Genomic DNA, 25,595 nt, shown 5'->3' with positions numbered 1-25,595 from the left:
GGCCATGCCAGCATGTAATCAAATCCAAATATTCTTTACAGGCCACGGGTCTTCTCAGGGTCCATCTGTACTTCGTCGCCGTTGATAGGCTTGACTGACTGGTAGGCTGGTTGTCCTGCATATAGTTGTCCCCCGGATTCGGGCTTTTCGCTTTCCATTTCCTTGTTGACCGAGATGGGCTGGTTGCCGCGGAACCGTTTGCGCATGTCAATCATACCGCGTCTATGACAAGTAGGAGTTCAACTGTTAGTCACAATTCTCTAGTGCTGGGCCTGGATGCTTCGGTGGGCTCTCGACTCACTTGCACTCGCTGAAACCTTTGCGCAGCTGCTGGCACCGCATGGGCAACTCCTCGGCGAGGGGAGATTTGAGACATTCACGAGGCGAGTGTCTTTGGACCATGATACAGTCCGACTCCTGGAGGCATTGGGCCAGTGCCTCACCTAGATGTGGCATTGAGGTCAGCTCGCGTTGCATGACATTGGAGGGTTACGGCAAGAGGTCCAGCTGAGCCATGGGCGTGATATTCCCTAGAGCTCTGGTGTGACTCGAAAGTGTGTGACGTACGGATATCATTGCATGAGCTCGGCATTTTGAGGCGATCTTGGTAGGGCGCAAGCACAAGCAAAGTGAAGCCGTGAAACACGGCAAATTCGGGCTGGTCAGTTGGCTCGGCGCTGATTGGTTGGCCAAACCCCGGATGAGATAAGCATTATCACATGTTCCTGGCAGCAAATGACGTCGTGCAAATTCCCTTTGGCCGCAGCTTTGGCTTTGGCTTCTTTTATCTCTTCTTCTGGTCGCATATCAGACCTGCATGTATACTTAGTTTTTCATCATGGCGCGTGTTCCATTCATTGGGAGACTGTTCTGGTAAGACTCCAGCATCCCAGACGAGCTTGGTGACTGATCTTCGAACTCCAGGTTTGAGTACCTAGCGCTCTTTGGATCTTTGATTCTTGTTACATTAGAGACCATCATCCATCTCATCACTTGGTGTCTTCGTGAGTAGCCCGCGCTTATTTGTGAAAGCGAGCCTCAAAACTGACCCCTGACCAGCAAGTCCAATCATCAATTTCTGCTATGATCAATCTAAAGCGCTGTTCAATCTCTTGATTCCAACTGAAACCCGTCATAAGCGCACGAAGGAAGAAAGCTTTGCTCTTTCAGTTGCAAATGCATCAGATTTCACGGAGATCTGCGCGCTCTTTGGATACCAAGCCGAAGATCACATTGTGCAAACAAACGATGGCTATCTCCTGGGGCTGCATCGACTAGCTTATCGAAAGGGAGAAGAGCACACACGTGTCAACCAAGGTCCTGGTGGTGTTAAGAAGAAGGTTGTGTATCTCCACCATGGACTACTCATGTCCAGCGAGGTGTGGGTGGCCTTGACAGAGGAGCAGCGATGTCTCCCCTTCCAGCTGGTCGAACGAGGATACGATGTCTGGCTGGGAAACAACCGAGGAAATAAGTACTCGAAGAAATCAACTCGTTTCTCTCCGGGGTCAAATGAGTTCTGGGACTTTTCCATTGATCAGTTCGCATTCTCCGACATTCCCAACAGCATTGAATACATCCTCGAAGTGACCAATCAGCCATCGTTGTCGTACATTGGGTTCTCACAAGGCACCGCTCAGGCGTTTGCTACCCTCGCTATCCACCCGTTGCTCAATGAGAAGATTGACGTGTTCGTCGCGCTGGCACCCGCCATGGCGCCTTCCGGTCTGCGCAATCGCATCGTCGATTCACTGATGAAGGCCTCTCCTGACTTTTTGTTCCTGCTTTTCGGTCGACGCAGTATCCTATCATCGACGACCATGTGGCAGACGATACTCTATCCACCGATCTACGTCCGTATCATTGACACCGCTCTTTCGGCCCTCTTTAACTGGGAGTGTAAAAACATCAAGCGCACGCAAAAGCTCGCGGCTTATATGCACTTGTACTCCTTTACGAGCACCAAGTCCGTCGTTCATTGGTTCCAAATCATCCGGAACAAGAACTTCCAATTTTACGACGACGAAACCTATGCGCCCTTTAGCGTCGTTGCCAGCGAACGCTTTTACAAGCCGGTCAAATACCCAACTCGCAACATCAAGACCCCCATTGTCCTGCTGTACGGTGACAGTGACAGTCTGGTCGACATCAACGTCATGCTCCAGGGTCTCCCCCATGCCACGAGCGCCCAAGCGATCCCGACCTACGAGCATCTAGACTTTTTGTGGGCCTCCGACGTTGACCGCCAAGTGTTCGGTTATGTTTTCAATGCGCTGGAGACACACAGTAAGGAGATTGTAAGCGAACGAAATAGCGCACGCTCAAACGGAAGTCTCGATGGGCGCGTCTCGAACACATCCTCACGCCGGAACATTCTCCCTAACGGCGTTGCATACGGTGCCACAGTCTAGGCCACCCTTTTCTTCATTGCAATACCCTCACTATCCATTAGAATCACTTGGTTGCAGCGGGGCGTGGCTTAAGGAGGGAGGGGGGGAGTACCGCCACATCCATGGAATGTCTTTGCGAGATCAATAATCCATGTGAGATTACATTGCCACCCAAGAGCCAAGACTGTCACTTGTAGAGTTTTCTGGAAGGTGGCCAGGAACATGAGCGCTAGCCGACGTGGCAACGTGGGCCTCACGATTAGGAAAGTTCCGGCGTTCCTGCATCGGTACCTGACTAGAGAAGAGAGTTTGGCACGACTATTGGAGGGAATCGGCAGCCTGGGAGTGATGACTGTTGCTCATTTCCGAGATGATCCTCCCCTCCTTCCTAACCGGTTCACCCTAATGAATAAGCTCCCTTAGAGCCGGGCTTGGCTGACTAGTAGGAGATCATTTGTATGGTATGGAAGCGACACCGTTAGGTCTAACGTTGAAGTACAGTATAGACGTTGACATTAATTTATATGGAGCTGAAACATGGAGAGAGACATATTCGACAGGAACAAGAAAGTGATATTCAGGGGGTGACAAAGGGGGGGCGGTTCTCCGGGGGGGGGTGTTTGCGTAGGACATGCGTAATCCGGCGCTATTCCGAAGGTTTGAAAACTCTTGTGCAGAAATCGAACACCTCTCTCTCCACTCATCCTAACAAACGAGTCATCCCAGTCAAGAATTGTAGGGAAGAAATGAACCCAGTGGACAAAGAAAGGATCAGGTACCAGCATAACCACGGATCGAACACGCGGAAGTCCAACCGGGTTGGCCGGACCAGGTTTCATCTCCTGAGCCCTCCGCCAAACAGCCAATAGGATCATCGCAATTGGAGCCTGGACTCCACATGGCCATCTAGATCGATTTTAGCCCAAATTAGCCCCAGTTAGCCCAGTTAGCCCAATTTGCCCATTTTGTCCATTTTGTTCGTTTTGTGCCTGGGCCCCATTTTAAAACCCCGACTCCCTCTCTCTTTCTCTCTCTCTCTCTCTTTTTTGACATCATTCACTCTTTTGGAATACCTTTGAGGCTGCGCCTCGTACACTCTCTTTACTGTCTGTAGATCAGACAACACTATCTTTAAGGTTCCAATCCAGTCTTTCTTTGAAAACACACAAATCAGATCAGCCAATATGCGCTTCATCAACACTCTGGCCCTCTTGGCCGCTACTGCCACCGCGCTCCCCGTCGCTCTCCCCGGTAACCCCGAGGTCGTCGTCTGGGAAACCGTCTACGAGACCGTCTACCAGACTGCCTCCAGCGAGCCCACTGTCGCCGCCAACGTGAACATCGCCATTCCTTCGACCACCGAGGCTGCCCCCACCACCTCCAGCACCGCCACTCCCATTCCCACCACCACCGCTCTCCCCACTCTCGCCGTGCCCACCACCACCGCCGTGCCCACTACCACTGCGGCCCCAATCGCCAGCAGCAGCGCCGACGTCTGGACCAGCAGCACCCTCGCCATCGCAAGCACCACCTCCAGCGGCGCAACCGCCACTGGTTCCGGCATCGCCATCAAGAACAACCTCGACCAGGACGTCTACCTCTGGGTTGTGACCGAGACCGAGGGCGAGATGCAGACTCTCTCCACTGGCCAGACCTTCACCGACACCTGGTTGACCAACACCAACGGCGGCGGTATCTCCATCAAGATGTCCACCACCGAGGCCTGCGAGTCCATCCTGCAATTCGAGTACACCCAGTCCAGCGAGGTTCTCTTCTGGGATCTCTCCTCCATCAACTTGCTCAAGGACTCGGCTATCGTGGCTGCTGGATTCGGCGTCACTATTAGCGACTCTTCGTGCACCACTGCCACCTGTGCCGCCGGTGATTCCGACTGCATTGAGTCCTACCAGCACCCTGATGATGTCAACACCTTGGCTTGCACCATCGATGCTGCCTACACTCTTACCCTGGGTTAAATTGGATCCTTAGGGTTTGATCTATCTTACGATAGGGTTACGACTTGACTTTTGGGAGGATTAGATTGGTGTTTTGAGATTGGGAGTTCTTTCTTTGTTTATCTTTTTTTTTTTGGTTTCTTTACATTGGATCTTTATGATTTCTTTGGAAATGCTTTTGTATCTTCTTCATTTACTTCTTTGGAAAATTCTTGAAATATCTCACATATCAAATTGAAATTGCAAATATCCTTCACATTACTTTGTGGCTTTTGAAAATAAAAAAGATATTGAAATATGTAAAGAGGGTTAGAAGAAGGATATAAGTTAATACACTAGAGCCAATTCCGAGAAGTAACCGTGGAAATTGAAACCCTAATCCAACGGGCTGAATTGTGATCCCAGCCACGCCTGCTGCCATTGTCGTACTCAATTCGGATATTTCACAAGACACAGCAGAGACAACACACAATGGTAACACACAACAACACTGCCAATCTAATAGACAGGAACCTTGAAAGCATCAAAGGTATAAGTCCAGCTATCAATCGAGGCCTTGTCGTTGACACAGTCAAAAGTGCTGTTGTTCTTCCAGTGAGGCCGAGTAGGCCACTGGCAAAGCATCTGAGTCTCTCCCTCATAATCACCAGACGAGACAGTGGCATTCAGCCGGCTCGGCTTGACACCGTTCTCAACCCAGTTGATCATGGTCTGCATGTTGTCCTCGGGGTAGGGGCCAGGCTGCAGGGTGTTGGTGCCGCAGTGCGCCGCACCGGGAATCAGGTAGAACTGGTACCAGTCGGACATCTTGGTCAGACTGTCCGCGGACGACAGGTGAGGGTACATGATTGAGCGGACAGACTGCCAGTAGTGCACGGATGACGCGGTGGGGATGCTGGGGTCTGATTCACCGTGGTAGTGTAGCAGTTTGCCGCCGGTGGATTGGAACGGTGTCAGGTCGGGCAGGGTAGTCTGCAGGCTGTCCATGTACCGCACCATACCGGTGTTCATCCAGTCGACGAGCGTGTCGTAGGTGACGTTGTTGAGGTCGGAGAGGTTGTCGATGTTGAGGAGCTGCACGAACTTGGTTACGTACTCGCCGCCGGTGGAGGGGATGTCCATCTCCCACTTGCTGGTGTCGTTGTTCCAGGTGGTTTCGGCGTCGCTGAGCTCCGAGCCGATTTGCCAGGAGAGATAGGCGCGTTCGCCCTTGGAGTTGTGGAGACCGTCGTAGATGGTTTGGGCGACCTTGACTCCCATGGCGGTGACCTTGCCGCTCTGGGCGGGCTGGTAGCTGGACGTGCTGCCCTCGGCGCGCTTGCTGAAGCCGAAGCCGAGAGAGGTGCTGGTCTGCGCGGCGCAGTAGTACTTCTCGCCGATGATGGAGCTCAGGTTGAAGTTCAGCTTGCAGAGGTCGGTACGGGAGATGACACCGTCGGTTCGTCCATCCAGAGGATCACAAGCGGCAATGGTGGCGTTGACAATCTTGGCCAGCTCACAGGGAGGAGGGTAGTAGTCGAGAGTCTGCTCAACCTCGGCAGGGAAGACGTGGTGGACCTGTTGCTGGCCGAAACGGAAGGCAGGGGCGCCGGTGATAGCACCGTCGTACTCCTCGCCATAGCGCTGGATCTGGCTCATACCCTCACGACCACCGTCGGAGCAGCCCTCATAGTAAGTGTAGACCTTGGAGGAGGACGCAAGGCCGTAGAATCCGGGGGTGATGGCCTTTCCGATCTTGGTCATCTCGCCGAGGGCCTGATAGCCGAACATGTAGGTTGCGTCCCAGTTGATGGTTCCGTTGCCGTACAGCACGACTTCATCGTAGCTGTAGTTGAAGGCGTCGTAGCCTGCACTAGTGGCACCGCCGACGGCACCGTACTCGAGACCACCGGTGGCATCGCTGGACAGAGAGAAACCACCACCGCCGGCAACGTAGAAGCGCTTCTTGAAGTCGGAGGGCTGGGGGAAGGCATACTTGATGACGATCGATTCATCCTTGCCGGTGTGGGTGTAGCTGACGGTGACATTACAGTAGGTGTAGGTCTCGGTGCTGCCCATGCCAGCACTGGCATTGTAGACGGCGGCGGCGGTCACGGCCGAGGGGAGGAGGTCGAGGCCGAGGAGAGTGCCGTTGGAAGGCAAGGCGGACTTCACGTTTGAGACGGTACAGACATCAGAGAGCGATGCGGCACTCGCTGATGCAGCCAAAGCCGCAACAGATGCACCTCGAGAGAGACGCATGTTGGATGATAAGAACTAAACGGAAGAGCAGAAACGAGTGTGAGAATGAAAATATAACAACATCAAACGTCAGGCTCTACCTAGTACTTATAGCTCAAGAATGGGAACAACGGCCCTCGAATTCAGGAAATTCAGGCTGTAGATCATACGTAGACCCGCCGCGTTACCCTAGATCGAACCATGAAACCACATAGATCAGTGAAGCTTGCCCTGGAGCAAGGCTGGGGCTCACTGGGGCTCGTCGTCGTAATCATTGGGTCGTATATCACGGCAGAGTTGAACTACGTTTGAAATAAAAGCAAAACCTGCAGAAAACTCGCCAGTTAAGGCCAGCGGACGCGGTTCCACTTGATAGAATTAAGGTGCCGCGTAGAGTTAATGCGGCCGAAGGGTCTCGGGCATAACTTTTTATAGCCGGTCGAGGGCCATTCAGTGGTTTGATTGGCTGAGAGATCTCTGTTTGGTGGGTTTGTGTGGGCCGGGTAAGACTTTCTCCCCCGTTCCTGCAGATCTGCACTTCTAGCCCTAATGTCCGGTTTAGACTTCACTGGCAGGCTGAGACCGCGTCATGTTCTTGGTCCTTGGTAATGTACGCGTGGCGCATGCTTTCAGCCTTATGTATGGAAGCGTTTCATAGGAGACTGGAATGGTTGCTCCACGAGCCTATGTGTTTTCAGCCTCAAGAGGGTGCTATAGGACTTGACCCTTCCAAGTTTGATGGCCCTGTTGGCTCAACAATACACGCATGGGTCAGAAAGTTCTTTCTCAAGTAGCTACAGTAGTCCCCATATTGGTATATGTGCTCAAGATCTGGAATGTGGCGGAGCAGATGAGACTACTTACGTATTGCAACTATAGCTACATGTACGGAGTAGTCACTCAAGAAAGGCTAGACTGCAGAATCAAGTATTCAATAAGATACGATCGCTTCAATTTTTATCCCTCTCTTGCTTGGCATGCAGAACTTCGCCTCTCCAAGGCCCCTTGATATCTGGTCATGTGGATAGTCTGCGCACTGTCATTGAAGGCTGTTCGGTTTCATCTCGCTGGAACATCGGGAGATATACGTACCCAAGGGCATATTGTAGCGGTGACCCAAATTAACAGTTAACATTTAATAGGAAACTGCATCAAACATGTTCGATCCACATTCTTCGCCCCCTGCATCCAGACTTCAAAGTGGATGGGACTAGTTGGATGGTCCACCATGACATGGCACTAATGTCACATCAGATAACAGGAGTCAAGGGTGAAAAGGAGACGTTCCACATGGCGAGGTACGGAAATTCTCGGGATATCCGTGAAGATTCAATCTATGACTAAAGCGAGGGATGCTGGGTTGACAAGCTGCTCCTCTCATTCCAAGGCTGTTCCAGTCAATGTCTGTCTAAAGCGTGTGCAGTCGAGTTGACCAGCGGGTTTACTGGAAGAAATGAGAGTGAGAGAAGAGGATGTGATTCTGGGTCGTCATATCTTATTTCATTATTGAAAACAAAGGTCATGGACTTGTATGAAGTACCACTAAAACCATTGGAAGTAATGCGCAAGGAAACCTCGCACAACGTGGTGTTTATGCATTTAAGTAGCCTAATTCTGATCTCTCTCCAGTGTTTTGACTAGTCTTTGTTTGCATATGGTGGGCATATTCCAACGGTATAGACCTACTACGACCTGGATTATCAAGCATATGGCGGTAGACTTTGATGATCATGCCAACAGGCCAAAAACTAGAATCTCCTTGACTCCCAACTAAACCATATAAGAACCACCTGAAACCTGCCAAGTCTGACCAGTCAACCACTGCGAATCAGGACTAGCAATCAAAGCAGCCACCCCAGCAACATCCTCCACCTCTCCAACCCGACCCAAAGGCGACCACTTGCTCAACAACTCCTCAATCTGCTGAGGAGACATTTGGTCTCCGCCGGGAATATACTTCGCCGACATCTCGGTGTACATATCAGTCTTGACACCGCCAGCAGCAATACAATTGACAGTGATATTGCGCGGGCCAAAGTCCACCGCCAGACACTTTGTCATGCCCTGCACGGCAGCCTTGGAGGCAGCGTAGATAGCATGTCGAGGGACGCCCTATAGATCAACCTCTCATCAGCCAAACCCTACAGCCCTCTCCCTCTCCCGGGTAACGGAAGAAAAGAAAAAAAAAATAGAACCAACCTTCACAGCCGAAATCGACGAAGTAAGCATAACCCTCCCGAAATCCTCCATATACTTATACGCCTGCTGCGCAACAAAGAACTGCCCCTTGACATTCACCGCAAACACGGCATCGATATCCTCGCTCTTGACATCGGGGATAGCGGCGAAATGCTCAATGCCAGAGTTACTCACGACGATATCGAGGCGTCCGAGTGATTCCTGCGCCGTTTGGAACATCGTTTCGACTTGTTGTTCCTGTGAGACGTCCGCTTGCAGGGTTATGGCGCGGACGCCTAGTTGGCGGATCTGCGTTGCGACTTGTTCGGCGGCGGTGGCATTGCTCTTGTAGTTCAGGGCTATGTCGGCGCCTTGGTGTGCGAACTTGAGGGAGATGGCTGCTCCTATACCGCGGCTTGCACCTGTGACTGTTTTGAAAAGTGGGGTTTGATTAGTTTGGGGTTGGCTTCTGGTATAGATCTGGGTGGCTGCTGGTACTTAGGGCGACTTTGCCGGCGAGAGGTTTGTTGGACATGATTGCTTAGATGGCTTCGATAGAATCACTGTGTATGGTGGAGAAGGAAGAAAAACAGTTCTGTTGATTAGAGAATATACTTCATCCCTACCTAGATGTAGTTGACTCAAATATCGGTGAGCACCTGCAGGCACTCTTCGCTCGGACTCCCAAGTTCCCCTCGGTTCCTCGCCAGACATAGATGGATTACAGAGAGGCCTACACACGCTTGATAGGCAATTGAATCAATTGGAATTGTTCCTAACTTCCAGTACATACTCAAAACATACATGGTGTCTTGCAAAGTCTTATTCAGAGAGCCAAGACGGTACAAGAGGAACCCAAAATCAATCGCTTGGAACAAATACAGCGCCTTCATCCGGTTTCCTTCCCCAATCCTTTCAAAAGTAAAAATTCGCGAGAAACGCCTTCCATAGATGGCACAGAACAAGGGAGAAAAGAATAATTTCGGATTACACATGACAAGAAAGCACAAGCGGCGGAAAGGAGCAGTCGCGAGGCAAAAAGGGGAAACGCGTGATGTTTAATTAAGTGAGTTCACGATATGGATGCGGGGGGGATTTATTCCTCGTCACCACCGTTGGGTGTGTCCCGGTTAGGGTTGCTGAAAGTGAGTTTCAGCTTCTGTCCGGGGGTACCGGCAGTCATCGGTGTGTCCGCGCCCGAGGCAAGCCCGGTCGATCCCTCACCAACAGACTGGCTGTCGAAGAGGGTGAACTGAGGGTGTTCATCGGTATGTCTCTTCAGTTCAGACATACACTTGGCCTGTTATACAGTCAGTATATGATATTCAGTCAAACTGGCAAGTAAACTTACCTCGATGTCATTGGCATCTTGGAACAAAATACTGGTGTCCTCATTGTACGTGCGGGCATTCTGGCAAAGCAGGTGGATATCATCGACGAAGCCTCTGAGATTTTGGTAGTCGCCTCGCTTGACCTTCTTCTGGATTGCGTCCATGGCAATAGGCTTCTGGATGATCATATAGTAGTCGGGGTATAGGGAGCGAGGAGGAGGCTTCATGAAGGGGTCCAGAATTGCACGGACTATGGGTCCTTCTTCGCTGTCAGAGCCTTCTGGGGGAACCTCAGCCTCCATTTCTAGCAAGGACTGAATAGTGTTGTCGAGAATAGTAGTCAAGGTTGCACGATCAGCCGGGTTGAGAGTGTCCGGCACCTTGGGCTGACGACCTCTCTTGCGCTTGGGCTGAGGAGTCTCATCGACAATTTCTTCAGCCTTGCGTTTGGGAGGAGGGCCGCGACGACGCTTCTTGGGAGTCTCATCCTCTTCAATCTCAGGCTCGGGCTCAGGAGATGACTCGTCATCACCCAGACCACGACTATTTTTGTTGGATTTGCGACGCTCAACGCGAGCCTGTTTTCGGGCAATGGCAGCTTCGATTGTGTCATCGTCGGCATCCACTGCCATTAGCCACTGCTCTTCCGTAAGGCCATCATCATACTTGGTGACCTTGCGTTCACGGGCACCACGGCCAGTAACCTCAACCTCGACCTCTTCTGTGACAGGGTTGTCCTCTTGCAAGTAGATTTCTGGCAACTCTGCTTCACACATCAGACGAGGGTAGCGGTGGCCAGGACCATATTGATCATTGGCGATTCGCTGTCTGTCCATTTCTTGGAAGATACCGATTTCGTCTTCGGAACGGGCCATAATATCGTTGAGATCATCATCATCCATTTCGTCGTGGTCACCAATAGAATCTGCTGCCTCTGCTGTGTCCAGAAGGGTTCGCAGAAGCGCATCTCGCTCTTCGTTGGTGGATTTGTTATCGAACTTTCCGGCCTGGATAACCTTGCCATCCATGTCCAACTTAAACTGAGCACGCTCAAGAATCTTCTCTTCGACGGAATTGGAACTGATCAGTCGCAGAATGCGAACTTCGTTCTTCTGTCCAATACGGTGAGCACGATCCTGGGCCTGCAAATCCTGGTGAGGATTCCAATCGGAATCATAAATAATGACAGTATCTGCGGTCTGCAAGTTCAGACCGAGACCACCAGCACGAGTGGAGAGCAAGAAACAGAAATATTCGGACCCAGGCTCGTTGAACTGTCTCAGCAGCTCCGATCGATCGTCGGATTTTGTGGAACCGTCAAGACGAAGGTACTTCAAGCCACGCAGACGAAGGAAATCCTCCATAATATTCATAATCTGTGTCATCTGGAAGAACATCAAGACACGGTGACCAGTGGCACGGAACTTGGGCAGGACACGATCAAGAAGCTCAAACTTTCCTGCAGTACGCCAAAGAAGATCGTTTGACATGCGAGTGGGGTTCATTTGATCCTCAACAGGCTCGAAGACGAAAGGATGGTTGCAAAGCTTTCGCAATTGCATCAGCATATTGCTCAGACCACGCATACCAGTCTTTCCACCTTTGCCGTCGCTGACAGCCATCTTGTTGTGCGTGACGAGCTGCTTGTACAACTTGGTCTGCAGGGCGGAGAACCGACACTTGATGACACGCTCCTGCTTGTCGGGCAGATCCTTCTCGACATCCTTCTTAAGACGTCTCAGCAGGAAGGGACGAAGAACCTTGTGAAGACGGCGAATAACGAGAAGTTGCTCTTCTTCGCTTAGGTCCATGCGGTCTTGCCCACCGGTATTGGCGAATGGAGTGTTGAACCACTCGTCGAACGACTTGACGGACTTGAAAATATTAGGTAGGACGAAGTTGAGGAGAGCCCATAGCTCGGGCAAGTTGTTTTGCAAGGGGGTACCTGTCAGAATGAGACGGTAACGGCTGGTATAATAGGTTGAGAGGGTGCTGCTCAGTTTGGATTGTGTGTTCTTCATGCGATGACCTTCATCAACAATCATGTGCGTCCACTTGATCTTGCTGAGAACTGGACGATCCTTAATGATGTATTCGTAGGTGGTCAGCAATACCTGGAAGTTGCCCCAACGGATCTGCTGCTGCTGTTGCTTTCGTGCATTAGGCGGACCCTTGTAGACAACCTTCTGTACTGTTGGTGCCCACTTGTCGAATTCAATGTTCCAATTGGTGAGGGTAGAAAGCGGAACAATGACCAAGAAGGGGCCATTATTTTGCTTCTTTTCGATGATATGCGTAATCAAACTGATAGTCTGAATGGTCTTTCCAAGACCCATCTCGTCTGCCAAGATACCGTTGAGGTTGTTGTTGTAAAGTGAAATCATCCATTGGAGACCCTTCAGCTGGTACTCCTTCAGGGTACCGCCCTGAAGAATTGTAGGCTGTGAAGTGACCTCCTCATTTATACGGTGAGCAACAGCATAGTAGTCAACCTTTTTCTTTCCGTTGCTGGTCTCTTCTTCCTCATTTTCGCTATCAAGAATCTCCTGGTCTGACTCATCATCAAAGTCTTGTTCTTCGCCATAGCGCTGAGCCAAGTTACGTTGTTGTTCCTTGACGGACGCAGCAAGCTGCTTGAGGAAGTTGTCGGTCTGCTTGAGTAGGTGAGAGATACGAGAATCCTTGGCCTGTCCCAAGAGCTTGAGGTACGTCTCCTCATCGTTAGCCTTCAAGGCCTGGAGACGCTGCTTAGCAGTTCGCTCCACGCGTCTCTGCTCCTCGCGTTCCATGTGCTGGTGGTGTGAGATCATCATGCGACCCAGCTTCTGTGAGCGAGTGCGTTGCTGTACGGAAGCGTTGGCAAGTTCGGCGCTGTGGTTGAGAATAGCTTGCAGCTGATCATACTGCTTCTTCTTTTCACGGGTTTCACGAGCATCGCGCTGCTGCTTCTCAAGTTTCTCGGTGATGCGAGCTTCACGCAGAGACTGCTTCTTCATACGACGATGACTCGAACGATTAGCAGTCATGCCGAGATTATCGTAGTGAAACATCTCATTCTGGAGTTGCTTCCGGAACTGGCGTTGCTTAGGCAAGAGAGAGAGGGCTTTGTACTCAATCAAGGCCTTCAACTTGAGCGAGTCATCATATGAAGGGGTATCGCTCTTGCTAGTATCCCACACACCAAGATTAGCGGGAAGCTGAGCAAGCTCTGCCTTTCGGGCCACAATCTTGTTGTAGATTGAAACTTCACGGTCCTCGCGAACTTGTTCCAGGTCAATACCTGGTGGCAAGAGCGCAGGGATTCGTACACGGTTTGCGCGATTGGCGTGGTCTGTGTAGCTGATGGTATCGGAGAGGGAGTCGTATGGAGACTGGAAACTTCCGTACCAGTCTCGGCCAAAGTCTTCAGGCTCTACACTTTCTGGGGCTTGCGTTGAGGGCTTATCCGCCGCATCGATAACCTTCTCGGCTGTGCCAACAGTGTCTGTGGGGGTGGGCGTTTGAGACAACTTGTTTGCGAAAAGCTGCTGTTGAACGCGGGGTGGGATTGCGAGGTTTTTGGACAGCATCTTAAAAGCCAGGATCTGGTTGCGAAGGGTGGCCAATTGCTCTGGAGAGAAGCTCCCGCTGCCAACTGTTGCATTTTTGGCTCCGCCCGAGATGTCCTGGGGGGTCCCAGTGGCCGAAGAAGCAGATGCGGTGCGACCTATGAGAAGTTAGACCGGATATATTGAAGGGTCGATGAGGACCACATAAGAGTGATAATAAAACTCACCATGAGTACCATTGGGGGCAGCCTCAGGGGTGGCTCCATTCATCTGCTGCTGTTGCTGCTGTTGTTGCTGGCGCTGTTGCTGGGCTTGGATGCGCTGTTGCTTTTGGTAGGCTGATTGCCGCTGAATAGCAGCGAGCATGTTGTGGGCCTGCATGAACTCGGGATCATCAGGGCGGACACCTCGTTCTTGCATCTGTTTGTACTTCTGCGATGGGGTTAGATATAGTTACAGGTCAATAGTTAGGTACGAGAGGGTGGATAAAAAAAGTGTAATATAGTAAGGCTAAGGTGATAGGAAGCGATAAACTCACTTGAAGAATGTCTTGGACATTTTGCTGGGTGAGGTTAGAGAGGCCAGCAGTGCCAGGCGTCGGGTTAGGCGCCGTGTGCAGAGAAGCCATATTGACGCGTATATTTCTTTAATTCATGAAGTGAATGGCCGGTAATGGGGTCAAAAATCAACGCGCAGTTGAGCCGAGGGCGATGGTCTCCACTTGTCCAATTGCCAGGTCGCGCAAGTACAAGGAGAGGGTGGCGCAGTCAAGGGGGTGATAGCGACGGTGTTGGTGGGCTTACTTGTCGTTAATGCGACAAGAAGGTGGTTGTATGGGATGCTTGGCGATGGGAGACGTGATGTTTGGGAGCAATGGTCGGAGCTCCCGCGATGGGATATGGGAGGGGGGAGCGGGTACTTTCACGGGATTGAAAGAAAGCGAGTAAATGGGCGAGCTAATGTTAGGGGAGGAAAGGGAAATCAAAAGGGCGCGTTTGGGTGGCGCGTCCTGAAAGTGGATGGATGGAAATGGAGATGGGACCGAGTTGCGCGACAGGCTCGGGGAAATCTGGGTGCTCAGAAGGACAACTTGGGAGGAGATTTCCAGGGAGGCTGACTAAGGTCACCTGACGCTGAGTCATCCGTGATCAGTTGTGCCGGGCGGGTGTAGGTTTGGTACCGATATCCAGTCTATACAGTACACTGTCTATGCATTTCTTTCTTTCTTTCTTTCTTTGTTATATCAAATACAGGTTGGGGGTCTATTATCAGCTGTCTCTATTCTAGTCAAGTACCCACGTTGATCTCGTACGCAAATGAATCAAGCTCAAGAGATGGAAGCTCAAGGCAACGGCAGTAGGCAACTGGTCCACTGACAAATATAGACGATCGATGCATGAAAGTAAAGTATACTAGTTTTTTTCAAGGATCATCCAGGGAATCAATCCGCGCAATACCGCAAATGAAATCAAGGAAAACGACAGTCCTAGCACATCTCGATAAGCTATAAAATGGTAACAATAACGACCGTCATCGAACATAATCACACTAACTCCTGAACCCCATGCTCAATATCAATACCAAGTTCGAATGCCCAGACGCACATGGCGTATCAGCCTAGGCATTTGTCGATGCCACGAGTGTTCGCTTCATGGGTGGGGGAGGTGGTGGGGGCTTCTTCGCACGAGAAGGAGGAGGGGGAGGAGGTGCCTTCTTGGACAGTCCCAATGTACTCATGTTGGTCGCGCTGGGTTTCCGAGATGCCACGCTTCCGTGAGATGTTGCAGGCGAGATGGATCTTCCTCCACCGAACATGCGTTCGGGACTAGACCGACCATAGGAGCTGACCTCCTCTGAGTCCGCATAAGGATCGGCAGAGACGCGACCACTTCCAACTTGAGTGCTGCTTCGGCGGCCGTATGCAACGGAATTTTCACTAGCAGTCCGCTGCCCAATCCACTGAGATGCAACTGGTGGTTCTTGTCGGAGTTGAGTCGGGCCTTCGAAGGTAGAAACCCTGCTCAGCACAGGCCGCGAAGTAGCGTAGGTCTCACGTGGAGGCGAGTCAGCATATTGCGTCGCAATAGTTTTGCTTGATCTGATGGCAGGTCGGGCCTCCGTAGCATTGATCACTTCTTCGTGTAAAGGCTCATAGCGTTCCTGATATGAGTGTGCAGTGTTGGAGCGAGCACGCGTCGGGCGGCGAGTTGGGGTTTGTGTTTGGCTGGATCTGCAAGCCATTAGTATCACACGTATAACTGGGGAAATTTACATGCTTACCCAACCCATTCCTGCTTCAGTTGGAGGAGCGCCTCCCGAGACCGTTCATGGTACTCCAGTTGGGCATCCAGGAAGGTTCCCATATCCATGACATTATCAACCTCGGCCTCTTTTACGTCCTGCATGCGCCGCAACACATCCTCGTTGGCTTCTTCGTACTTCACTTTCTGAGAGCGAAGCTCCTCCTCCACGCGGAAGTCCTCTTTCTTGGCCTTTTCCATCTTGGCGAGAGATGTATCGTATGCCAATCGTCGGCTATCGAGCTTCTTACGAGCTTGCTGATAGTCTTTCATCTGAGTCAGGGAACGCTCCAAGGACTCGAGCCAGCTCGAAGTCGCCTGCGCGATGTATTGCTCTTGGATGCGCGCGATGCGCTCCTCCGTCCGTCCAAACACTAATCAAACCGTCAGTCACGCGATCTTTCTTCTTTCTTGCCCCATCAGATTCACAATCACAACGTACTGATCAGGCTCTGCCCGTATTCGGAGTTGACATCGAAATCCTCGCCGTGGGAGACCATGCTGCTGCCCAGATGGGCAATCGGGAGGGTCTTCTCCTTGTCGTCCCCCTCATTGCGCTTCGAGATGGTCTTGACATAGGCGGTCATGGACTTGTGAATGCGATCAACGCCTAGAAAGTGATCAGCCTGACTCCATGATGCTCGTGGAGTTGTTTGTTCTTACCTTCATGTCGCACCCCCATCTCCGTCTCCATGGCCTTGAAATCATCCGACTGACATGTCTTGGCCTCGCCGCCCATGCGCTCTCCGGCCCATTGCTTGAAGCGACCAATTCTCTTGTTCACGTGCATGGTGGGTATGTGGGAATAGAAGGTAGAATGGACGAAAACAGAGACAAGATAAAAAGAACCAAAGCGAAAGACAGGGGCTGGGGAGAAAGGGAGGGGTTGGGAAAGGAAGATTAATTAAAGATTTGGGGGAGGGGATCTTGGCCACAACGTTCTGGAATCCCCAAAGCATGTGTGTATGCATGCAGTTGTCGATCTCGTCAATCAGTGGAGAAGGGGTCTTGCCTGAACTTGTATGGTATTTTTCCTGCTTGGAGGATTTCGAAGCTGGAGAGCCTTATATACTGACCCTGCTATGTGACTATCTACGGATGATATTCAACCCATAAACACCAGTACTGGAAATGAGCACTATAACCATCGCCAAACAGGGGGATTGAAACCACCCAAGTGACACGCGTTGGTGGGCCGGTGGAGAACGCCAAACCCCAATTGGAAGACAAGGAAGTTGTCTAAGAGCATTGTACTGTACTATAATTATCCGGAATTTCACTTGCCACAGGGTCTGACCCGCCAATGGCCTTTGTGTGTGATCCAGCCAAATCAACTTGATCAGATTTGTTACTCATTACGCACCCCCTTGTTCAGCGGCTGGGTTTCAACCTTGTTTCAGTGGCAAAGACCTCGCGACCTCGCCTATGGGTGGGGTAGCCGTACTCGTATAGTTATACATGTATTCCCCAAAGGAGAACTTGGGTTCTAGGCAGACATGTCTTATATCTCATAGCGTGTTGCATAATTCATATACTGTAACTTATTATATACCCGTCACCTTGCTCACTCAGGTGCCAAAATAATCCGAGGATCGATAGATATTAAATCAGGCACCCATTTTTCCTGCTCTAACAAAGCATCAAATGCATTCCAAGCCTCACCCATTAAGACCGGAGTCCGAAGACTAGCCGCCATCCCAGTCAACCCCGTCTCTCCAATGAGGTTTAGGGCAAGCCCCCCATTATCAAGTGCACAGCGCGTTTCAGCCTCCGACAAGCTATCCGGCGTCCAAGCATCCGAGGACGAACCACTCTGCCCCAGGCTACTAGCATACTGACCAGGCGTAACGCCCACCAGTTTCTTAAACACACGATGGAAATGGCTCGGTGTCAGCCCTGCCTGTGCAGCCAACTCTCTGAGCCGTGGTTTCACCCCTGAAACCAGATGGTGCCGAATTGTCTTGCATGCCTGATCGACTACTGCGGCCTGGGGGTTGCTTTGGGTGGCGGTCTGTCCTGAATGCGGCCGGCAGCGCTTGCAGGCGCGGAACCCAGCCTTCTCGGCTTGGGAGGGGGTATCGTAGAATTCAACGTTCGCTCGCCGGGCAAGTCGGGCTGGACAGGAAGGGCGACAGTATATTTTGGTGGTGATCACGGCGTAGACGAAGGAGTTGGCTGTGATGTCACGCTTGGTGATGGCTTTCCATCGTTCGGAGTCGGTCACGGCATTGGCGCTTAACCGTGGGATGATCTTGGGCTGGGAGGACTCTGACATTTGTAACGAGTAGTTCCTTCTACATGAGCTTTGGCCATGGCGAAATGTGTGAGGTTTCAGAGCGGCGGAACGTCAGGAATTGCTGATTGTTGTCAAATTGACCAATCAGAGGGTCTCTGGTGTAACTGCTCAAGAATAAACGTTTCACACGTGAGCTTTGGATAATAGACAGCTGTGAGCCAAAGACTATTTTCAGATCCTTGGTGCAGGCTGGAAATCGATCTTGTGGACTTGTTTGGCTTTCCAGAAGCTGCCAATAGAGCAGGGGTTCGGATTTCCTCTATCACTGATCGACTACTCTTGTTTCACATTCTTCAGATACCAAAGTAAGTTGACTTTAGGAGCTTAATTGGGTTACTCGGGCTTCTCTGGTCCCATATGAACTACTGTGGTTCTAAGAACATGAACAGCGAGACCTTAGCAGACTAACATCGCTTAACCGTTTCAGGCAGATGTGGCCATGTCCGAGCTGTGCATAATCTCTAAGCTGGATCATGGACATAGTGATGCATTCATTCTTTTTTCCTTTCATTATGTGTGAGTAACCTACTCATAGGGTTCTAGAAGACATCCGGTCTTGGTAATAGGCGATCGTAGCATCGCTTACCTCGAGTAATGAGAGCCATTCCAAATGGCATTTGGTCTTGCCATTGATACTGTACGATTCTTGCCTTCAGATTCATAAGGGTGCTCACTCTTCCCAGTGCTGGAAATCATTACAAGCATGAGACACAGCGTTTTTTTTTTGTGACGTGGATGAGACTGCCACTAGAATTTGTTGAAGATACCAACACAGGGGTGACAATGTGCCATTTGCCCTATATAATCACAAGTCACGCAGTCTGATTGGGATATGCATTATGCCTGTAGGCGTCAAGCTAGCTCCTGTTCACTCGTTGGACATGGTCCAGAGGGCCGGTTGCTGAAGGCATCCTATTCGTTCCAGGACCACGCTAGATTGATTTGTCCTAAATTAATGAGGGAGCTAACTCCCTTGACGTTTGATGGTTACTCAATGGGACAGATGTTGCTGGAAAGTCGGGGTCAGAGAATAGTAGTAACCCTAACCCCAGTATGTGTAAACAACAGACGACACAGACAAATCAAACAGATCAACTTGAACATAGTATCACGCTCTTGGTATCACTGGGGATATCTGCTCGATCAAGAATATCAAAATTTCTAATTAAGACAATTTTTTATGCTCAATGTAGTTGGACACTTGTGCTAAAAGAAATTAACGTTATATATAACCGCACCTTTTTCTTTACCTTTTATTTTTATATAGAGATAACAGCGACATAGCAGCGACAGTGTCTCTGATTCTTTTATACATTATTTCCATATAGTCTCCCATAGAAGCAAGGCACCGAGTTGCACGTTTAGATTGCAGAAAAATATATTTGCAGGATCACCTCAAGCGCCTGCCCTGTCAGTCAGTATCTAAGCGCCACAGCGTTCGCAAATATGTTAGACAGTTTGCGAAGCAGTCTGTGTGTCAAATAAAACTCTGATAATGTTCCATAGATAATATATAAAGCTGCGATATAGCGGCCTGTGAATAAGTATAATACCTCGAGGTGAAAGATAGTGACTGACCACTTGAGACTAGAGGCAGACCAGCCAATATCTGCACTTACCCCGTAACGTAAATGATTCCAGAATGCAGATGTCTAGTAAAGGGTTACTGTCCTCGACATGTTCATGTGAGGTGCAGAATGGCAGCATGGAATAGTTCAACCATCAAAACTCTGTACATTACGAGGATACTACAATCTACGAGGGTGACAGGCAGGACGGAATAAAAGTTTAAAGGTGTATCATTTCACAGCCCCAAGGGCCTTTTTGATTTTCCGTTCTGCCTTCACAGAGGCCATCCCCGGACCTCTACTCTTCACCCTTTGGTTATGCAGGACAAAAAGGATGGTGACCACAACCTTAATTCGCTAAGGGCGCATGAGACGCTCATCCGCAGTCGCCTAAGTACGTTTGTCTCATAGCAGAATTCCATTTTCAACCCGTCACAAGAAAAACTCCAAGAAATAAACCGCTTAATCCTTGGTCTTCTGGGTACCGCGGAGCAGACCAGTTCTGCGGGCGGCAATGAGACCGGCCTTTTGACCCTGGGTGGCGTAGCGGGAGATGGTCGAGGCCTTACCGATGTGCTGGTGGTTACCACCACCGTGAGGCTGTAGAAAAGTTGTCAGAATATATTCTTGAATTCAAACCCACAGAATGATGGGTAGACAGTCAAAACTTACGTGATCGACGGGGTTCATGGCAACACCACGAGTCTTGGGCCAAGAGTTACGCTTGACAGCGAACTTGTGCTTGGCACGACCGGCCTTGAGCAAAGGCTTGTCGGTACGGCCACCACCGGCGACGATACCAACCATACCACGGGCGGTGTTCTTGATGACCTTCTTGGCACCGGAGGGGAGCTTGACACGGGTCTTGCCATCCTCGGGGTTGTGGCCAATAACGGTAACGTAGTTACCGGAGGTACGGCCGAGCGCACCACGGTCACCAGACTTCTCCTCGACGTTGGTGATGACGGTACCCTCGGGCATGGAGGCGAGAGGGAGAACGTTGCCGACGGTGAGAGCGGCGTTCTTACCAGCGTAGATGAACTGGCCGGTGTACATGCCCTCGTTGGCGATGAAGGTCTCGGTGATCATCTTGAACTTGTAGGGGTGACGGAACTGGACCTTGGCGAGGGGAGCACCACGGCCGGCATCGTGGATGATCTCCTTGACAACACCACGGGTGTATCCGTGGGCCTCAGCGTAGTCGAGGGTACGGAACTGGGCAGGGGCCTTGTTGAGACGGGTGTTGGCCGCTGTAAAAAAGAAAAAATCGATATCAGCACTGCATTCTGCTTCGCAATCTGTGTGTAGTTTCCAGGTAATCCAGGGAGTCCAGGTTTGTTCCTCCTCTTCGCTGCTCGAGTGCGCAGCTTCAAATTTCGTGCTGGAATGATTTTCGGTCGCACTCACTGAAAATGGAGCCACGGCCCTTCCTCTGGTTGCGGATGACACGACCCATGGCGACTGTCTAAATGAATCCTGTGTTAATATTGAATGACAGGAGTGTCGTGTGGGAGGGGGAAATCGGTCGTACCTCGAATTGAAGATAGGCTTGTCGTTGAGAAGTTGAGAAATCATCGGACACGGGGACTTGTGTGGGCTTTAGGGTGCGGTCGCTAACCTAGCCCGATTGGGATTAGCGCGGAGTCGCTTACTCGACTTATGGAACTACGCAAACACTGTATCTCCAGCTTTTTCGGTTGAGAGCCAATATGTAGGGCTGAGAAAGATCAATAGATGCAGTTTACGAGATGGTCTCTTTCCCCAATCAAATCCCATCGTTTTTTTCCTATGCGAAGCGAACATTTTTAGCAAGCCCTGTAGATTTGGGGAGGGCAATTACATAACCTCCCACGTGACCGCCAAGAAACATTGTCATCATCGACGGACTCCTGACTATCAAATGCCGATGAGAACACTCTGCAGTCCTGTCTGGACTTGCACTTGCACTTGCACTTGCACTTGATGATTTGATATGATGCAATTGCGAGGAACGATCACTTCTTATACTCATATACTCCACACAGAGAGATCAATCTCGGTGTTCTGATGACATGGATACTGATATCTAAAGCCATACTAGCTACCAAGTAATCCCTACTGATTGCTGGAGCGCTCTCTGTCCTATTCATTATATTTGAAAGCATGTCAATTTAGATATCTTTACCCCGATTACCCCTCTCAAGCTCAATTCTATACAACTCTACATGCATGACTCTGTTGATATCTGAATTTCACATCTCTGTAAATCATGACCTTGCTAGAAACAAATGGCAGACTTTAGTAAAAAAAAAATCGTATGGGATCGAAGCATTCGCGCTGAGAATGTCTTAAATAATCGCCTTTCGGGCGCAAGATCGGTGCAGACGTGACGCTCGAATGCGCGAAACTCACTTCCTCTCCTTCACCATCGTCCCCCAGTACCTCCAAAATGCCCCCCTCAGATTCAGACGTTTCCTCCTTATCATCTGCGCCGCCGACAGATGATGAAGCCGCCATGGCTATCGATGAGCCAGTTGGCATCACAAAGTACTTCAAGAAGGAGTCGGAAACACCTCCGCCGAAACGGGAGCCGTCACCACCGCATGAATACGTATTCGCCGACAACCCGGATATTGCTGTGAGTGTAGCTCTTGAGAGTTATAAAACGGCTCATTGCTTGACCTGCAATCTGTCTAGGACGCGTTTGGTTCATTCTAGGACACGCTTACTGAGTTGTCGCATCTTTAGTTCATCGTCACGTTCCGCGCGCGCTTTCATGAAGTGTTCCCACGAGGATTGCAACACTACGGTCCACAGGACATTGAGAATGGAGTCCAGGAGTCTCCCCCTGGAGAATATATCGAGAGACTTCTTTGCGCATTGCTTGGACTCGTTTTGAACCGCAAGAAGGATGTTGAGTATGTTCGCCACCCAATTCGCGATACGTGCGGAGAGTTCGCGTAGACGCGCTTTTACCGCCACCAATTGTCGACATCTATACTAATTTCATATATGAATCGAATAGACGTGCGCACTTCACACGACCTCTAGAAGAAGCAATCCATACCCACCAGTCGCAGTGGCCAAAGGCATGGGGAGGCAAGAATCCCCTTCATGGGGGGCGCAGCTTTGCGACCATGACCCCCGAGGAACGCGTACGTTCGGAATCAACCACACCTTTCAATTGGCAATTCTGATCTGTTTGAATTTAGATTCAATTGTTGAAGGCTCTCATACTTTGGTCGCTCGGATCATCTGAAGCGGTCCAGGCAAAGATTAAAGAATCATACAAGCAATCACGACATGATGATGACCTTAATCAGCCACTTTCTGTTCAGTCCTGGGGCCGAGATAGCTTGAAACGTCGCTATTGGCTCATCGAGGGACAAGAGGACACCCATTTCCGGCTTTATCGTGAGAGCAATCCGGCTCTCAAACATAATACTTGGTGGAGTATCGCAGGAGATATTCCTGAGCTGGAGTCTGTTGCTGCAAAACTTGAGGGAGAGAAAGGCACCAATTCGAAAAAGCTGAGCGAGAAAATTCGCGCATCCATTCCTCGATTTGAGGCATCCGAAGAGGTAAATTGCTATCTGAAGATTTGCTTGGATTCAGCTTACAGTATTACTAGAAACGGAAACGTCGTGACTATCGTTTAGCAAGAAAAGCTGCGTTCGTTCGCCCAGACCCAGGCTTCTCCATGTATGAAGGTCGTACACGTGGAAAGAAGCTGAAATACACATACGATGATGAGGACATGTTCTCCGAGGATGAAACTTCTGTGCGTCGCTCCACTCGTGGTGGAGGCAACGCTGCGGCTCCTACAGAGTCATCTCGGCCTCGTTTTACGGCAAGTGGACGGCAGATTCGATCTCGCGCAGGAGGTGTCTACGGAGAGACATTGCTGGCTGGACAATTGGATGGTGGCGATGACGAGGAATATGATGAGGAAGAAGTCAGCAGACCGCAGAGGACTCGTACATCCAGAAATCCTAATGGATACTCTGGATATGACGTCGAAGATCTAGAAGATGCATCCATTCATTCAAGCGCAAATGAAAGTGGTAACGAATGGCGAGGCCCTGAAGATGACGAAGAACATGACTTGGAAGGCGACAATGAGGAAGATGAGGAAGAAGCCAGCGAGGAGGACTCCGAAGTCAGTGAGGAGCCGGAAAGTCTGGTTGTACAACTTCGATATGGCAGAGGGGATGCGCCTAGCAACGGCAGGATTGAAAAACAGAATGATGAGCCGCCCCCTGCAAAAGATATCCTAATGGAGGATGCCACAGAGACAGCAGCACCTTCATCCAACCAAGCATCGACAATGCCCCCTCCAACCAACCCAAGTGAGGATCGCGCGCCGGAGGGTGCGTCTTCCCTTCCCACAGTTCCGATACCTCAAATTCCAACACAGCCCGCGCCGGTCATGGCTTCATCGCCTGTCTTCAAACCCCAAGAAGCCATGCCACAGGGACCTATGGTCACGGTCTCTCCAATCCCAGCTGCACCGAAAATTGCTCATCCCGAGGTAACGAAAGCAACCCAGCCTACAGAGCCTAACGGGGTGAACCAGCCTTGAATAATGTATGGGTGGGTGGGTTTCTCTCCACCGATTGAACCCTAGCTCCATAATGTATATCTACTATTTGTTGCGAAATAGATGTGTAGCCGCGAGTGCATGGTACTTTTCTATGAAACTATCAATGGATTAGGGTTCAAGTGTGTAGACTCAACAAGTCAAAGTGGGTTTTATGCAAAGGGCTTGAAAAACCAAATGACACTTTCGACAGTGCTATGATATCTTACTACGCAGATTACGGAAAAGCGTATGTGCCGTAAGTTACAATATGGGTTTGTACACAAGCATTATATCTGTTTATGGCAGGCTTTAATAGATCACAAGATCCTTCCTGCGCAGGCTCAAGGGCAAGAAATAAAGCAGTATGCCGAAGCAGGGATATAGGAAACATAGAAATGCAAATGGGGATCGAGAGAAAAGAACGCCTCCAAGGTTCAACGCCATAAATGCAAGCAAATCCAGTGTACGAAGAGCCAGTCACCGGACCTCTGAATCAAAACAATAGATCGCACCTAGCAATCTTCATCTCAATCTCAGTCAGAGCCCGCGTTAGAGAACTGAGCCGTGTAGAACTGCAAAAACTCCTCGACCGTCAGTTTCTCCAGCTCTGTCCGAAATCAGATAGGGATTTTGGAGGGATAGGGGCGATTTGCTCACATCTTCAACATCCGACGCTAGTCGTTGATTCCTGGTCGAGCCCATTTGGGGTAGACGCCAGTTGTTTACTTCGTACCACCATCTGCGGATTCGACTGCCAAGGGTGTGGCCGCTAACTGATGCATTGCGGTTCCAGAAGCGCCAACCTGAAAGGGCGAGAGTCCAGACGGTTCCTTGAATCAAAGGAAGAAGGACCTGAAAGTGAGATCAACGTATTAGCTATTTATCACCATGGTCGTCCCTCACCACCGTGAAAAATCAATGCAAAGTAGTGAAGCTTACTTGATCCCTGGTGGTGATCCACGCCACCCGTCCCCAGGTGTCGGCATCCTTCAAGCTAGCCAGGTAGCTCTGCTCAAAGCGTAGATCTGGAAGAGGAGGAAGATTCTGACGACGACGAACCGGTCGAATCACTCGGCTTGGATCGACAATATCGGAGGCAATACTGTCAACATCGGAATCTGGGCCAACGTAGACGGGTTGTTTTTCTGAAGCTGCAGTAGCTGGGTTGATGTCATGAGCAGGGTCTGGATTCTTATTGATGCTTGCGGATTGGATAATCTCCGGGATCTCCATTGCGTGGTCAGCCAT

The 25,595-nt window shown here is 50.4% G+C and overlaps 12 protein-coding genes across 12 annotated transcripts; 3 read left to right on the top strand and 9 right to left on the bottom strand.

Moving 5' to 3' along the window:
* Positions 1–35: 35 nt before the first annotated feature.
* Positions 36–592, bottom strand: N7511_000284 (PET191 family protein; the record flags this gene model as incomplete). The annotated part of the gene is made up of 3 exons (XM_057122709.1): positions 36–222; positions 302–443; positions 568–592. 3 exons carry the CDS (start codon positions 590–592, stop codon positions 36–38), a joined length of 354 nt encoding a protein of 117 aa, XP_056988442.1.
* Positions 593–838: 246 nt separating this feature from the next.
* N7511_000283 (sterol esterase) lies at positions 839–2,411 on the top strand (the record flags this gene model as incomplete). Its single annotated transcript, XM_057122708.1, has 3 exons — positions 839–873; positions 925–1,004; positions 1,060–2,411. The coding sequence occupies 3 exons, from the start codon at positions 839–841 to the stop codon at positions 2,409–2,411; spliced, it is 1,467 nt and encodes a 488-aa protein (XP_056988441.1).
* A 1,163-nt stretch (positions 2,412–3,574) lies between these two features.
* On the top strand, positions 3,575–4,366 carry N7511_000282 (uncharacterized protein; the record flags this gene model as incomplete). The annotated part of the gene is made up of 1 exon (XM_057122707.1): positions 3,575–4,366. The coding sequence occupies one exon, from the start codon at positions 3,575–3,577 to the stop codon at positions 4,364–4,366; it is 792 nt and encodes a 263-aa protein (XP_056988440.1).
* Positions 4,367–4,843: 477 nt separating this feature from the next.
* Positions 4,844–6,586, bottom strand: N7511_000281 (putative tannase; the record flags this gene model as incomplete). Its single annotated transcript, XM_057122706.1, has 1 exon — positions 4,844–6,586. One exon carries the CDS (start codon positions 6,584–6,586, stop codon positions 4,844–4,846), a length of 1,743 nt encoding a protein of 580 aa, XP_056988439.1.
* A 1,749-nt stretch (positions 6,587–8,335) lies between these two features.
* On the bottom strand, positions 8,336–9,278 carry N7511_000280 (uncharacterized protein; the record flags this gene model as incomplete). Its single annotated transcript, XM_057122705.1, has 3 exons — positions 8,336–8,677; positions 8,765–9,171; positions 9,242–9,278. 3 exons carry the CDS (start codon positions 9,276–9,278, stop codon positions 8,336–8,338), a joined length of 786 nt encoding a protein of 261 aa, XP_056988438.1.
* Positions 9,279–9,839: 561 nt separating this feature from the next.
* Positions 9,840–14,250, bottom strand: N7511_000279 (putative RSC complex subunit (Sth1); the record flags this gene model as incomplete). The annotated part of the gene is made up of 4 exons (XM_057122704.1): positions 9,840–10,043; positions 10,095–13,780; positions 13,850–14,054; positions 14,161–14,250. The coding sequence occupies 4 exons, from the start codon at positions 14,248–14,250 to the stop codon at positions 9,840–9,842; spliced, it is 4,185 nt and encodes a 1,394-aa protein (XP_056988437.1).
* Positions 14,251–14,421: 171 nt separating this feature from the next.
* On the bottom strand, positions 14,422–14,764 carry N7511_000278 (uncharacterized protein; the record flags this gene model as incomplete). The annotated part of the gene is given in 2 exon segments (XM_057122703.1): positions 14,422–14,739; positions 14,750–14,764. The coding sequence occupies 2 exon segments, from the start codon at positions 14,762–14,764 to the stop codon at positions 14,422–14,424; spliced, it is 333 nt and encodes a 110-aa protein (XP_056988436.1).
* A 475-nt stretch (positions 14,765–15,239) lies between these two features.
* On the bottom strand, positions 15,240–16,712 carry N7511_000277 (uncharacterized protein; the record flags this gene model as incomplete). Its single annotated transcript, XM_057122702.1, has 4 exons — positions 15,240–15,852; positions 15,903–16,296; positions 16,365–16,532; positions 16,586–16,712. 4 exons carry the CDS (start codon positions 16,710–16,712, stop codon positions 15,240–15,242), a joined length of 1,302 nt encoding a protein of 433 aa, XP_056988435.1.
* A 774-nt stretch (positions 16,713–17,486) lies between these two features.
* On the bottom strand, positions 17,487–18,197 carry mpt (putative DNA repair and transcription factor Ada; the record flags this gene model as incomplete). Its single annotated transcript, XM_057122701.1, has 1 exon — positions 17,487–18,197. One exon carries the CDS (start codon positions 18,195–18,197, stop codon positions 17,487–17,489), a length of 711 nt encoding a protein of 236 aa, XP_056988434.1.
* A 2,051-nt stretch (positions 18,198–20,248) lies between these two features.
* Positions 20,249–21,656, bottom strand: N7511_000275 (60S ribosomal uL2 domain-containing protein; the record flags this gene model as incomplete). The annotated part of the gene is made up of 5 exons (XM_057122700.1): positions 20,249–20,386; positions 20,459–21,036; positions 21,194–21,251; positions 21,318–21,404; positions 21,627–21,656. 5 exons carry the CDS (start codon positions 21,654–21,656, stop codon positions 20,249–20,251), a joined length of 891 nt encoding a protein of 296 aa, XP_056988433.1.
* A 558-nt stretch (positions 21,657–22,214) lies between these two features.
* N7511_000274 (uncharacterized protein) lies at positions 22,215–24,347 on the top strand (the record flags this gene model as incomplete). The annotated part of the gene is made up of 5 exons (XM_057122699.1): positions 22,215–22,403; positions 22,514–22,683; positions 22,791–22,920; positions 22,978–23,346; positions 23,397–24,347. The coding sequence occupies 5 exons, from the start codon at positions 22,215–22,217 to the stop codon at positions 24,345–24,347; spliced, it is 1,809 nt and encodes a 602-aa protein (XP_056988432.1).
* A 533-nt stretch (positions 24,348–24,880) lies between these two features.
* N7511_000273 (DUF1770 domain-containing protein) lies at positions 24,881–25,595 on the bottom strand (the record flags this gene model as incomplete). Its single annotated transcript, XM_057122698.1, has 3 exons — positions 24,881–24,952; positions 25,005–25,199; positions 25,287–25,595. 3 exons carry the CDS (start codon positions 25,593–25,595, stop codon positions 24,881–24,883), a joined length of 576 nt encoding a protein of 191 aa, XP_056988431.1.

The sequence above is a fragment of the Penicillium nucicola genome (genome assembly GCF_028828085.1).
Source record: "Penicillium nucicola strain IBT 29836 chromosome Unknown utg000001l, whole genome shotgun sequence".
In the NCBI taxonomy this organism is placed as follows: domain Eukaryota; kingdom Fungi; phylum Ascomycota; class Eurotiomycetes; order Eurotiales; family Aspergillaceae; genus Penicillium; species Penicillium nucicola.
The sequence above is the reverse complement of the archived record's forward strand: the minus strand, read 5'-3'. Positions and strand labels throughout refer to the sequence as shown.